This window comes from Sus scrofa, chromosome 7, assembly GCF_000003025.6.
Source record: "Sus scrofa isolate TJ Tabasco breed Duroc chromosome 7, Sscrofa11.1, whole genome shotgun sequence".
In the NCBI taxonomy this organism is placed as follows: Eukaryota; Metazoa; Chordata; class Mammalia; order Artiodactyla; family Suidae; genus Sus; species Sus scrofa.
In genome coordinates this window covers 117,980,438-117,994,800 of record NC_010449.5, presented here as the reverse complement: position 1 = coordinate 117,994,800, position 14,363 = coordinate 117,980,438, and the positions used below count along the sequence as shown (strand labels likewise).

Genomic DNA, 14,363 nt, shown 5'->3' with positions numbered 1-14,363 from the left:
GCTGACCTCTAAGGTAATAAGAGGAAACAGTAATTTTGACTTCCTGATTTCCTCTGTCTAACAAGTTTTAAAAGGTTGAGGGATGAGACCCAGGACACATGCACATGTTTGCTTTTAGAAATAAGTGATGTGACTGTATAATTATTATAAAATAATACACAGGCAACAAAAACACAATCTCTGCTGACGCTCTGAGAGGGAGCTAAACCCTAATTGCTTAATTCAACCTGAGACTCATTATACTTCACCTGAAGTAGACCTTGGTTTTTAATTTATAGATCACGGCACCACGACTCTGAATAAGCCCTTAACCGCCTCCCCATTCCTAAGGTACACACATCTGCTTAAGCATGATTCTGTACACTGCCTAGAAATTTTTACCACATTCTTTCGCGAGGATATTTCTACCACTGAGAACTAAATTAAGGAAAGCTACTTCTAAATAACTCCTCTAAAGTAAAACCATCCATGTTTACTCTCCTGGGGACTTGAATAAAACAATGCAAATAATGGGAATATATACACCAGTATAAATGATTTAATAACGACAGCAGCTAAAATTTTGACAGGCCTGACACTGCTCTAAGCACCATATTCCTATGACTTCAAATGCGTGACGGGGGAAAGGAAGGATTTCTGGCAGGGAGGGGAGAGCTGGAAAGACAACCTCACTTCCTATTTTTTTTTTTGCTTTTCTAAGAACTAGCATGACTCTTTGTAAAAGCTTCAGTCTAAACAGGAAGTCTACACGTTACAAGTGATGAGCCTTCCCTTTTGAGGAGACGGTGTAGCAAGTGTTTCTGAAGAAGCGAGCTGAGTGGGAAGGCAGGCGGCGGCCCCTGCCCAGGTCCCCTGCGACACCCAGGCTCCCAGCAGCCCCCCCCCAGTGACCTGCCTCGCCTCGTTCTCCTCTCCTCAGAAGTTACTGCCTTCTCCTCAGGCCCCTGCGTGCCCCCTTCCTCTGGTCAAGTCAGCCGGCCGAGGCCACCCGGCCGGTCTTCATGGGCCACTCCCGCTGGGAATGCCATTCCTTCCTTCCAGGGACTTTCTGCACCAGCAGTTTTCACCTTTGAGGGAGAAAGACCTCCCTGAGAGTAAAGCTAACACGCACACGTGTTCTAACGGCTTTACATTTACCGCCCTCATTATGTGGGTGGGTGTTACTCTATTCCACAGATGAGGAAACTGAGGCAAAAGGAGCCATTTAGGCACGCACATTTCCAGGGGCAAGACACAGATATGAAACAAGCATTTGGCTCCAGAATCCTTGTTCCTAACTTAATCCATCCTTGTGCTACCGTTTCTTCAGAAAACTCGTAAAACCACAGCAACTCGTCCAGCAAGGCCACAAGGAACAACGTGCAACGGGCGTGCCCACGTTCCCTGAGCGCTCCCGGCTCGGGGCCCACCCGCGCCCTCTGCCCCCGAGCTGCCTGTGGCACCACTCCGGGCCGGTGTGCCATCCTCCTCCCCGTGGCCGAGCGCTTCACCACCCTCAGCACCGCGACCAGCTCGGCCTTGCAGCGGCTGGTTAAGAATGAGCAGTGATAACACCTGACCATGAAAACATGGGGGGCGGTCGCCAGAGACCCCTGGGAAGGGTCTCCCTGCCAGGACAGTGAAACACTCTAGAAGCAATTCCAGCTTCCACTGCTGGGTACCGCATCTGCCTGCGACCGAGAAATGGGCAGCCACCTTGAGACCACACAACGGCGAATGAACAGGCAGCGAAGCCAAGACGAAGGGGCAAAAGGGCAAGAGAAGGAGCCTGGGCTCCTGAGGACGGCTCAGGACAGCAGAGCCGCTCTACCCTTACGGCAGCTGAGAGCATCCTGACCAACGTACCCCAGTTCCAACCAACCCTGCTCTTCAAATCGCAGCTACCAGCACTGCTGCATGGCGCTCCACGCATTCATTCCACTGTTTTTAAAGTGTCCATCATGCATCAAAAGCACTGGAGGTTTGCTGCAACTCAACTATGCCAACAATGTTCTCTCCGCTCTGAACTAAGACATGTAAGAGTCAGACCCACACAATTCAGCATGTCACTGTTTCCTACAGGTTTGTTTTTCCTCATCAGCTAGACTGAAACCTCACAGAGGTGGGCAGATGACACACCTAACATGAAATGCCAACTGCAGCCTGAGGGCTCCCTTTTACATAAACGAATGGAGGTTTGGGTTTGCTTCCTTACTCTTTTTTTTCTTTTTTTTTTTTTTTTTTTTTTTGACTTTTGGGGCCGCACCCATGGACTATGGAGGTTCCCAGGATAGGGGTCTTATCGGAGCTACAGCTGCCGGCCTACACCACAGCCACAGCAACACAGGATCTGAGGCCCGTCTGCAGCCTACACCACAGCTCACGGCAATGCCAGATCCTTAACCCACTGAGCAAGGCCAGGGATCGAACCCACAACCTTGTGGTTCCTAGTCGGATTGTTTCCGCTATGCCACAACGGGAACTCCCTGCCGACTCATTTCTAAGGGGGAAAATGCAGGCACGTTTGGCATTGTTCCTCCTTGTCAGCGGGGTTCCAGGCAGCTGCCACCACTTGGTACAAGTCCCTCCTCGGACGAGAGGGAGCACTTGATCATCGCTGCTGACGACACTGCACACAGCCAGGCGAAGGCCAAGCAAGGCTGCAGGCAGGTGCTCGGCACACAAGGCTGACCAAACAAACGGAACAGTGAAGGCCCCGAAAGGGAGACGAGAAACGGAACATGCGCGGGTTTACCTTTTCCCATTTTTATCATGTAGACCAGACCCCCAGTACTTAGGAACACCCAGGTACTTCAGTTTATGGGCACGAATCCATTTCTGAACTGCAAGTTAAAACACAGGCGTGTGATTTCAATCTTGTTAGACAGAAGAAATTTACAAAAAAATTATTCATAACAGAATGTACTTTTATACATGCAATACATTTCACCTTCATTCATAAAACAGAAAGTGAGCAGTACATTATAACCAATAAATGAAAAGTATTTTACATTCAAAACATTTTTATTAACCCACAAAATGTTGTTATCCTGCCCTAAACATTGTCTTTAAAACAAAAAATTGCAAAAAACATTTTTTAAAGAAGTCAGACCTCAGTACTGCAATTACAAATAGAGTCTCCAAGTATGGATAAATGTTTACTTGTTTCCATAGAAAGACTTATTTTTTACCCCAATCTGAAAGTTTTTTACCTCATTAGGTCCGCAACCAAGAAATCAAGCTCTGGGAGTGACAGAAGCCTCTCTGGAGAGGCTGCCAAGCCTGACACCGGCCCCCCAGGAGACTCCCCACCTTCAGATGGGGCGGGAGAGCTGGGAGGGGCTGGAGGAAGGGGAGCTAGAGGAGGCCCCTCTCGCCTCAGCAGTCCATGCCGGTGCATCGCTTAAGCAACCCTGCAAGTTAAGCGCTCCAGCATTTAGAAGAACACTCAAAAAGATCCGGGTTTCCCTGAGCCAAACTCACGGATTGGAGTGCAATCTCAGTTTTTAGCAATATTTCCTAAATCATATATTCCTTATTAACTTTACTCTACAGGTCAATATAAGTGAAATCTTATCATAAAGAAATCCTTAAGTGATCAAAATTCTTTCAAGCAAATCTTATTTCAAGAGAATTTATAAAGTAAAAAACAACAAAACATCATAATGTAAGATCCAAGGTGCAAGTCTCGGCTTAAACAAAACCAAAAAAAGTGGTCATTTTAAAAGCACAAACATACGTGTAAAATATTTCTTACTTACTTTGCTCTGGTTTGGCAGCTCGCTGGTAGAACTTCAATTCAGTAAAAAGAGGTCCGTTGTCACTGGGTTCCTTAAAACATAAGAGGTAATTAGTACTAGCAACAGTTAAAAATTAGTGAGTGATTTTCAATGAACCTTCAAAAAAGACTAATAAAACAATTCTTCTTCCCAAATAATAGGATTTTGATACTTGTTTCATAAACCAGGTTTAAGATTATGTTAAACTCTTCGGAAATGTTTCAGATGCTCTAGAAGAGTCCATGAGTCTTATATTTTTCTCAAGTTCCATTTATATAAGCAATAAACTGTACAAAATCAGAAATACAGCTCAGTCTTTGTAGTTTAAGAAAAATCATTAAACTTTTCATCGTTATTAAGCTTTCTCTTAAGCAAAGATCAGCAACCATGTTAACTGTTTCACCCAGGGGCTACAAGTATTTCTGAGATTTAATAAAATTTCAATACCTGATTTAACCAATTAGTGGCAAAATCCCACTCCTCTCCTGTTTCTCATTACTGTTATATCTAGTTTATCAAAGCTGGCAGAAAACCAACCTTACCACAAAGAAGAGTGTTTCTGCAACTGCAGATCGAGTGAGCAGGTCCATGTAATGCATCCATTCCTTTCTGACACTGATTCCCAGTTTTTCAAATTAATGAGCCCTACAATTTACCTCCCACATAATAACTTAAAGTCCACAGGAAAATGAGGCTCAGTAAGAATTATTTTTCACCAACTTAACTGAACTACATTCATTTCATTTTAAGGAATATTAGCACTTAAAATTATTTGTAAAGAGAATTGTATTCTCAAAAAGGCATATGACAAAAAATATCAGCCTGTTGGGAGTTTTGCCTTGTAAATTAAATCTGGAAGGGTAAGAAAGGTCTTTAAATAGTATATTCTGTCTAAAATTGATGAGCATTTCTTTAATATTTAGTACTCTGCATTGATATGGTGTTTACTGAGAATCTGAGAAAAATTCTGAACAACAGAGAAAACTTCAAATAAGGAAGCTAGTATTTCTAAACTAGTTTTAGGGCTGCTTTCCTTTTAGGAAGTCGGGAAAGAAAGTTACTTCGCACAGAGTATCTGTGTAACTGGAGTTCAAGGGTCAGCGGAGCATTAGGAGAGGTGAGAGGTGAAGCCCACCACCCTCACCGGACAGAAAAGGTTGTGAAAACACGTCGGAGATGCCTTTCGCAAATACTTGAAACACGTTCACCTTTTTTCGTTCAAGATACCCTCCCTGTCACAGAGGTTAATTTTGCTCCTCAAGGTTTAAACGAAGCCTCTCTAAGCACACAGTTCCGGTATCTCAGATTTCCTGTAATTCAGAGAAAGAGGAATCCCCGAAGGACTTAGCGGAAGACGGATCCGCACGCTGCGCCCCAGTCAGGCACGAGCCAGGCGGGATGGGTGTTCAGCAGCAAACGGAGAACGTGTTTAGCTCTGGATCGGAACCAGGAAAGAAGCTGCCTTACCCACCACAGGTGAGTGTACTCCTCGGCCTGGCCTCGGAAGAGAATGGCGTGCAAGGGTTTGGCACCTACTAACCGATGTAAGAAGGTGGCCAAATCCCTTATTTGCGGAGGCGTCACCTCAAGTTTTGCCGTAACCTGGGCTTCCTTTCCTACCGCAGTGGGAGCTAGAGAGACGCTGTGAATGTTGAGAGCCCATAGCTGACCCCAGGCCTTCAGCAGGAGTAACGGACTTAGCGTAAGAAGTGAACAAAGAGGAGTGCCCTTCGTGGCTCAGATGTTAACGAACCCGACTAGCATCCATGAGGACACAGGTTCGATCCCTGGCCTTGCTCAGTGGGTTAAGGATCCGGGGTTGCCGTGAGCTGTGGTATAGGTCGCAAACACCGCCCAGATCCCATGTGGCTGTGGCGTAGGCCAGCGACTACAGCTCCAATTAGATCCCTAGCCTGGGAACTCCATATGCCGCAGGTGCTGCCCAAAAAAGACAAAAAGACAAAAAAAAAAAAAAAAAAAAAAAAAAAGAAGAAGAAGTGAAGAAAGAAATGAAATTCAAGAGAGGAATTTTGATAAAGTTACTCTCCAAAGGCTAACTTTTAGAAGAGCTCGTTAATATGATTCAGGTTTGAAAGAGGTTTTCCTAAGACAAATCCTGGTTTATTACCATCAGTATAAAATTCTGATTTATTCAGTTTCAACCTATGTCATATCAACTTTAATTTTCAAGCTTTCCTTCAGGCAATAATTTATTAAACTTATAATAATGAGAATCAACCTATATAAATCAGGCTATTATATTGAAAGCCCCATTACAATGAAGGCTCTTTGAGCTCATTTCATACTTTTTCTAATCCAATAAGATTCCATTATAACAAAATAAAGGAGCTACTTCCTTGGCACTGCACTCTAGCCAGAGCTAGCTATTTCTGTTGAAGAAAATACCTTAACTCATAACTAAAATTTTATTAACATATTTCAAATCTAAAATACTTTGCCAACTCTATAATAGCCAAGATTTAGAAAAGAAATTGGGACTGACATTTTAACTAGAATATCACTAAACGTTTCTTTAAGACTTCTAAGTGTCAAAATGAAGATGACAACAGAAAAAAAAATTAAAATGTGATATATTTCAATGGCACCATCTAAAAGCAACTGGCTGCCATTTAAAAATGAAGCTGTATAAAGTTTCTCCTTCCTACCAAAAATTTTTGATATATGAATTGAAAATTCAGGTCACTTCTCATAACATCAGTGAGGGAAATTAAACAGCAGTCTGCAAACTTCTCTCCAGAGAACTTTGGAATATAGATTTCTATCATTTCGGGCTGGAAAATGACTATGATATAAAGACGTGTCAAGATCCAGGATCCAGAAGCCTGACCTTCACCTCCAGCTCTGCTGTTAGCTCACTGACACGACTACAAAGGGTGACTGAAAAGAACTAATTCATTATAAAGTCTGTTAACGATCAAACACAACAGGAAATTTCCCTCTTTGCATTATCCAACTTTTTCATTATCAATGTACCATTTCCCTCCGCACATTTACTTTCCTGAAATAAAATACAGATAGTCTCTCAGTTATCCAGAGGCAAAGAATACAAGCTCACCATCTCTGGTGACCCAGGACCACATCTCCAAGGTGCTCCCACAAGTCCATAAGGCCCTAACCAAACCAGCACAGCCATTCGGTAGGACAGAGAATATGTTTAGTGTGTACCTACACATCTACCTTAAATATCATATTAAGACCAAATAAAAGGAGCCTGTGGGTTAACGCTTTGGTGCTCTTTCATAGAACAGGTATCAAGATTAGCTTCATCCAAATCTTTTAACAGCTCTTCCACACTAAGACGGAAGCCCTGTCGGAAACATGGGGTACTCGCAAGTCCCTCCTGAATAAAAGGATCCCCGGGCACAGGTAAGCATGAGCACGCACCCAGGAGTTCTCTGGAAATAATTAAGGTGCTCTGTGCACCAGACTCTTCCAACGATCTCAACCTTGAAGCAAAAAGGATCCCGTGAAGGAGTTCCCTGGGGGGTTAAGGACCTGACGTGGCTCAGGTTCAATCCTTGGCCCAGGAACTTCTGCATGCTATGGTCCTTGAGGAGACTTTACTAAAAATACCCAATAACCAGGCCCTGAACCCAGAGATTCTAATTATCCTGTATACCCGGAGCTGAGAACCACTGTCTGACTTCTGACCTGCTATGCTAATACATTATGAAGTCTAATTTCACATTAAAAATCAATTTGCCTTTGATTATTTCTTAAATAACATGTGCTGAGGTTTTTCTTTTTCTAAAGATAAAATACATGCTCACTTTGGAAAATCTGAAAATATTTCTATAGATTTTCTTCATATATATAGCTACTTTATAAAGTTACCTTTTTGCTATAGTTTCATATCTTGCTTTTGGGGGGGGTAATTAATTATGAAATTTCCCTTAAGAGTAGTGCTTGTTCTTTGAAAATGTGATATTCAGTACTTGATATTTTGAATCAAAACACGATATTCAACATGATATTAAATGGCAAATGTTCATAAACAGTTCTGATTTCAATACCGGTAAGATGTGATAATAATTTCCTATGTCTGTATTTGATGAACCATTTCAACCTTTAATAGTACCAAGCTCTGAGAATAAAAAAACTGCAGAATAATAATGGACAGAGTCACGCACGGCGCATCACAAGTGAAGGCAAATCACAAATTGGCTTATGCTAAAAGGCCAGAGACGGAAGTAGGTGGCATTAGGAAGTTACAAGGTGATAGGGAATTCGGGCTAAAAAGTTTTCAAAAAATAAAACAGGCATTTATGGGCAGTTAGGGAGATAAGCACTTAGAAAATTAAAACAACTGATGGTGTGAGAAGGATATTAGCAAGTGAAATTGTAAAATAAATGGATATAGAATGAGTGCTACCGAGGTTTAGGGGAGTTCAGAAAACACAGGTATCACGGAAGAAACAAGCAATGAGCAGTTACTCAACTGTCCCTTAGAGAAGAAAGAAAAAGTCAATATTGTTTTGTCTATGGCATTCTTCCAGGATCACAGACAAACTATGACTTTTAAAATGTTACTGAAATATTAAATACAAAAGAAAAATCAACTGAAAATTATCACTGTCCTAATTACAAAGAGAAGGAGTAATACAGGCTAATGGAAACAGAACTAAATTAGGAGACAGGAGACACAGGACACTAAACTAGGGTTGGTAACAAACAGCCTTAAACTTAGAAATGTAATTTGCTACCTTAAGCAGCTTGGAAATATTGTTTCTACCTAATTTTTTTTTTTTTAATAACTCTGTAGGTAAAAAAGATAGTAAAAATAAAGCTACACCGAACAACTAAAATACTTAGAATTACCCATAATGAAGAATAATGCCACAGTTCTAAAATAAAACAATTCAAAGAAGCTCAGGTTATATAGAAGAAAAAAGACACAGTTACAGAGCAGCCCCACCCATAAGACAGGGCTCTGGTGCACTTTCCTTCCAAGACACAGAAAGGACCGTGCAGGTGAACCAACTGCAGGGCAGTCAAAGGCACTCACACTTCTTTGTTGCCGTTTTTGTTTTTGTTTTGTGCCTCACTATTAGGAGAAGTCATGAGGGGACTTGCCTTCCTCTCACAATGGAACTATTTAAAGACCCTAAGAAGAAACTAATCTCACCCATAGATTTTTAATATTTTAATTTGTCCTATCAAAGACAAATGCAGATAATATTCCATGCAAATTCTATGCAAATGACCCAATTTAATAGTTCCTCTGATATAGCAGCAAACTAAATATTTCAAAAGGAATGTTATTCCACAAATGAGAAAGAAGAAACATCCAAAATGAAAAGGCATGAAGAAAAGGGAAATGGAAGGAGAAATAAACCAAGGACACACACCTTAGCGTATCGGTGTTACTTCCACTTCCGGGCACCAGAGAATATGGGGGCCCAAGCAGCCTGCCCACTGTAAACAAATATAAAAATCGGACAGAATGTAGGAAATTACTATTCTCAGACATGAGACAAAATAAGCAGTACAAAACTGTGACCTCTAAAAGAGAGGAAACAAAGTGAGTCCCAGGACAGTCCCAGCTTTCTTCAGAGGCACCAGGAGGAAAAGGAAGGACACTTAGGACGCTGTGTGGCCAGAAGGGGAGCTGAAGCAAAATGCGCCAACAACCCTGACACCAAAACCCAGTGAGAAGAGAAATGTTTTCGCTGTAGGAATACTGGATAAAAATTAAAGACCAACATCCCCCATGAACAAAGATGTAAAAATCCTTAACAAAGTATTAGCAAGTCAATCTACCTGTTATGTAAAAGCATAATACACCATCACTAAGTGGGGTGTATGCTACGAATACAAAATTAGTTCACCACTCAAATATCAATCAATATAACTGCCACATCAACACAAAAAAGGAAGAAAGTCTTATGACCTACGATGTCAATGGATGCAGGAAAAGTATTCAGAAAATTGACAGCAAACTACAACCTGGGAGACCATACTTACAACACATATATCTAAGAAAGGATCTGTGTCCAGAACACCTCTCTTACTACTCAATCATAAAAAACAAAACCACCTAATTAAACAGGCGGGGAGAGACCCCAAAAGACTAAGGAAGCACTCCACAAGGAAAATATATGAATGGCCAATAAGCACAGTGAAAAAGGGCTCAAAAATCAATGATCAAGTAAATATACACTCAAACTATGAGCCACTACTATACTCCTAATATCGCAGCCAACCCCACCCACCCACCACACACACACACATGCACGCGCGCGCGCGCACACAAGCCCAACAGCTCCAAGGGCCGAAGGGAATGTGGAGCAACCGGAACTCTGACATATTCCCGGTGGGTGCACAAAACGGAAAACTACTTTGGAAGTCTCTCGGGTGCTGTCGTAGAAATTTAAACACACATCTTCCCTATAAACCAGCACGCCTACTTCTAGTTATTGATCCAAGGAAAATAAAAATCCATGTACAGGAATGTTTATGGGAAGCTTTATTCATAATAGCCAAAAACTGGAAACAAGCCGAAAGCCTACCAACAGGAAACGGAAAACAAACTCTAGCACGGCGATGACGTAATGCTACGGAGCAGTAAGACGGACCAGACAACTGAGAGGCCAGCAGCCCGGAGGAGCCTGTAAAAGATGATGCTGAGCGTCATAGGAAGTCCACGACAAAACAGTACGTACTCCATCAACAGCATTTATGTGACATCTTAGAACAGGAGTAACCAAGCCACAGCCCCAAACAACAACAACAAAACCACCTCAGACAAGTGGTTTCCTCCAAGGCTGTGGGAGCGAGGGCTTTGACTGGAAAGTGACACAAGGATCTTTCTGAAGCGACGGACGTGCTCTGTACCTTCACAGGGGTAGGGTTATACAGGCACCTGCACTCGTTCAAAGTCTTCAGGTTGTTTACTGAATATTTGTTTCCTTGTAAAAACTATTCCTGAATTAAAAAATGGTAAAAACTGTCACGAAAACAATTCAGATTCATGGAGTTCCCGTCATGAACAAATCCGACTAGGAACCACGAGGCTGCGGGTTCGATCCCTGACCCCACTCAGTGGGTTAAGAATCCGGCGTTGCCGTGCGCTGTGGTGTGGGTCACAGACAAGGCTCAGATCCTGCGGTTGCTGTGGGTGTGGTGTAGGCTGGCAGCTGTAGCTCCGATTAGACCCCCAGCCTGGGAACCTCATTATGCCACAGGTGCAGCCCTTAAAAAAAAAAGAAAAAGAAAGAAAAAAAATTCAGATTCAAAAGAGTTATTAACTCTTAAGAGATCAACTATATTCCATTTTGGGAAGAGATTAAAGTCAGTCAGTCAAACCAAAAAACCGTGGGGTAATTCTAACTCCACAAATCTGAAGCCTTTGGGAAAAAAAAGCAGGGTAGGAGACTTCTATGGTAATTTGCCCAAATAACAGATCCTGCATCCACTTCTAATTAACAAAAACATGTTCTTCATGTGTATTGAAGAAGTTTGAGAGAGAGGAGTTACAAGAATTAGAAAGCAAAAAGATGCGTTCTGCCTTGATCACAAAAAGCAGTGGTTAAAATGCCTTTGAGTGCACCCATATGTAAGCTGACCTGGCTCCTCAAAGCATGCCTGTGTTTGACAGGATGTTGTCCACTTCACTCATTACAAACTAATTTCAATGTCAGAATAGCAACAAGAAGTTTCAAAGTGACCACAAATAAATAATTTCACTTATTTAAAAGTGAAAGGAGAAGGAAAGACAACTGGAAATAAACAAAAAGGAAAAACTGACCAAGTGTTTAAGTTCAGAGGCAAATGCAAGATAAAGTACAATTAAAGTTAAAATTTTAAATTAATTTTAAATTAACATTAAAATTCCAGTGAAGTAGTATAGTCTTGTAGGATATAAATTTTAAAAAAGCATCTCCTCTATTGTAAATAGAGCTGAAATTAAAAGAATGAGCTGAATATTTGTGTTCCACATCTGCAAACCTCCAGGCTTTCATTCATTTTTTTCCCACAAAAACTGCCACTCTAACTCAAAAGGAAAGAGAATTTTTGAACTCAAATTATTTAAAACTACAAAGCTACTACTGTGTCCCATTTAATATTTATAAGTAATTATTAAAATGTAGTATCTTATGTTTTAATTAATTCTAGTTATCAAAAAGAATGTTTTACAAAATAAACACTATAGTAAATAAACCGAAAAGAAAAAATCAGATGAAATATTTTCTTACCACTTTCACAACACAGGGTGCATCGCTGCCCACTGATTTTGAAGAATTCATATCAGCTGTTTGAAAAAGTGACATGTATCAGAACAAGAAGTGGCATTATTATAAATAGCTTGTGTCTAACCTTTCACTAATATTTAAATCTGTGTATCTATAACCTTTTAATAGAATAAATTTCAGTTCCCAAATATGTGTTTCAGGATATCAATACCGTATATACCACCAATTTTAAGACTTTTTTTTTCACAATTTAACATGTCTGAAACAGGAATGCATCTTACAATTGCAGCTATCTTCAATATGATCATCAATTAAGTATGGAAAATTAGTTAAAAGATTTAATTCAAAAGTATGCGTGGCCTCTGACATGCTAATGTATGTTATGAATTCCCAAGAGGATGATACTGATGTAATTTCTTAAAATTTAACAAATGAGGGAATCCTTTCTAAGGAGCATCATCAGGAAGGTAAGAAAAGAGAGAGCTAAAGCTCTAAAAAACACTCATTTAGGGGAAAAAAAAAACCTCATCTAGATCAGCAGTTCAGGATATCGGCACCAGAACTGTGAATGCCACCCAGAATAATTTTCATGTGGCTGTCATTTTATTTCATGCAGATAAAGAATTACAGTCGCCCTGAAATGCTGAGTTAGGGCTATAAGGCTGCCCGGACTCATTAAACAGATACTTTTACTAGGTAGCTACTACACGCCAGTTTCTAGGAAATCGATTCGGCGGGGGATTCGATCTTATGAAGCTAACATTTCAGTAGGAGGACACAGGCAACAATTAAAATATAAAGTACATCTGATGGTGGTAAGCGCTGTAGAGGAAAAAGCAAGCAGGAAGGGAAGGTAGAGAGGGTTGCAAATGAGTAAAAGAAACCTCACTGACAGGATGCAGTGGTCTGAAGACGTGAGGGCGTAAGCCAGGTAAATACCTGGGGCAAGAACGTTCCAGACAGGCCAGCACAGAGGCCCCCAAGCAGCTGGAGAAGAATGAGGGAGGTGGAAAGGAACAGGGGACAGATCAGAAAAGCAGCAGGGAGCCAACACAAGGCGCTGGACAGGCGACATAAAGCCGTCACTCTAAATGAGATGGCGACCCAGTGGAGAGCCAGTGGACGGTTCTGGGAAGAGGAATGGTAAGCGCTGACTCTGATTTTCTAAAGAACGCTTCGGGCTGCTTTGTGGAGGGTGGAGAGCTCGGGCAGAGGCAGGGAGGGCAGCTAGGCTATCACATACTCCCGGTGGCTCGACCCAGGGGCAGCACACAAGGCAGTGGTAAGTGGTCAGATTGTGGGTGGACATATTTTTAAAGAAGAGTCAAGATTTGCTGATGAATTAGATATAGAAGGGAAGGGGGGGGGAGAGATAAAGATAACTCCAGGTTTTTGGCCTGAGCAGCTGGAAAGAGGAAGCTGCTACTTACTAGAGGGAGAAAACTGCAGGAGGAGCTGGTGCTTTGCGGCATCTTAAGTTTGAGATGCTTATTAAACATCCAAGCTCAGGTGTTAAATAGGTCGCTGATATACAGTCTTGAGTTCAGAAGGGTGGTTCAAGTTGGAGAAAGAAATCTGAGAGTCATCAACACAGAAATGCTCTTCATTTAACGCCATGAAACTGGAAGAGCCCCTAGGGAGTGAGTGCAGCCAGAGGAAAGAAGAAATCCTAGGATGGCGCCCTAAGGCATTCTCACATCAGAAGTGAAGAGACGAAGAGGGACAGGCAACAGAAACCCGGAAACCACCAGTCAGCCGGGAAGCAGCAGTATTTCGGAAAGGCTGCAGCTAAAACACTTCGGACTATAGAAGGAACGCCAAGTCATAAAAATGGCTCAATGGGCAAATGAGTAAGTCTGAGCTCCTTGGGGAACAGCCTTGAGGAACACGTCACTCAGACACTAAATTAATAATAAAGCAAAGTTGAATTTTTTAAATAAGCGTTAGGTGCACAAAATATTAAAATCAGGATAGTATCCCCAAAATACTGCACAATTCAAATGAGGACGGAGGGAAAAGGGAACTTCAATAATTCATCCACACAACATACACCACAAAGAATCCAACATACACTAGGAAAGCAATGAGAAGAAGAGCTGTCTCACTGCCAAGAAGCACAAGCTTATTTTGGAAGAAAGAAAAGCAATTTCAGTAGAGTGTGGAAAGCACTAAGAAAGGGTTAACAAGGGGGCATTCTAAACAGATAGTAGCTGCCCTAGGCTCAGCTTTGGGAAAATGAAGCCAAAGAAGCATCGTATATAAAGATCAAGAGGTAAAGGGAAGCATGATGGTCGAAGAATAGATTTTGAGGAAGTAAAAGGGATGAGATAAAAGTTACACAGGGACCAGACTATGTGAAGGGTCTGGCATGCTATTCGCAAAAGTTCGGCAC

General features: G+C 41.7%; 1 protein-coding gene across 7 annotated transcripts in view; it reads right to left on the bottom strand.

Moving 5' to 3' along the window:
- The window catches only part of VRK1 (vaccinia related kinase 1), an 83,063-nt gene that overhangs the window by 31,191 nt on the left and 37,509 nt on the right, over window positions 1-14,363 (bottom strand). For all 7 annotated transcript variants that reach the window (XR_002345577.1, XR_001298111.2, XM_021098129.1 and 4 more), the window contains 3 exon segments: window positions 11,975-12,030; window positions 3,741-3,810; window positions 2,735-2,822 (listed from right to left, as the gene is read on the bottom strand). Coding sequence is in view for 5 of the 7 variants with exons in the window: in XM_021098129.1 (XP_020953788.1) it covers window positions 2,735-2,822; window positions 3,741-3,810; window positions 11,975-12,030 (214 nt within the window). In the remaining 2 variants the exon portion in view is untranslated.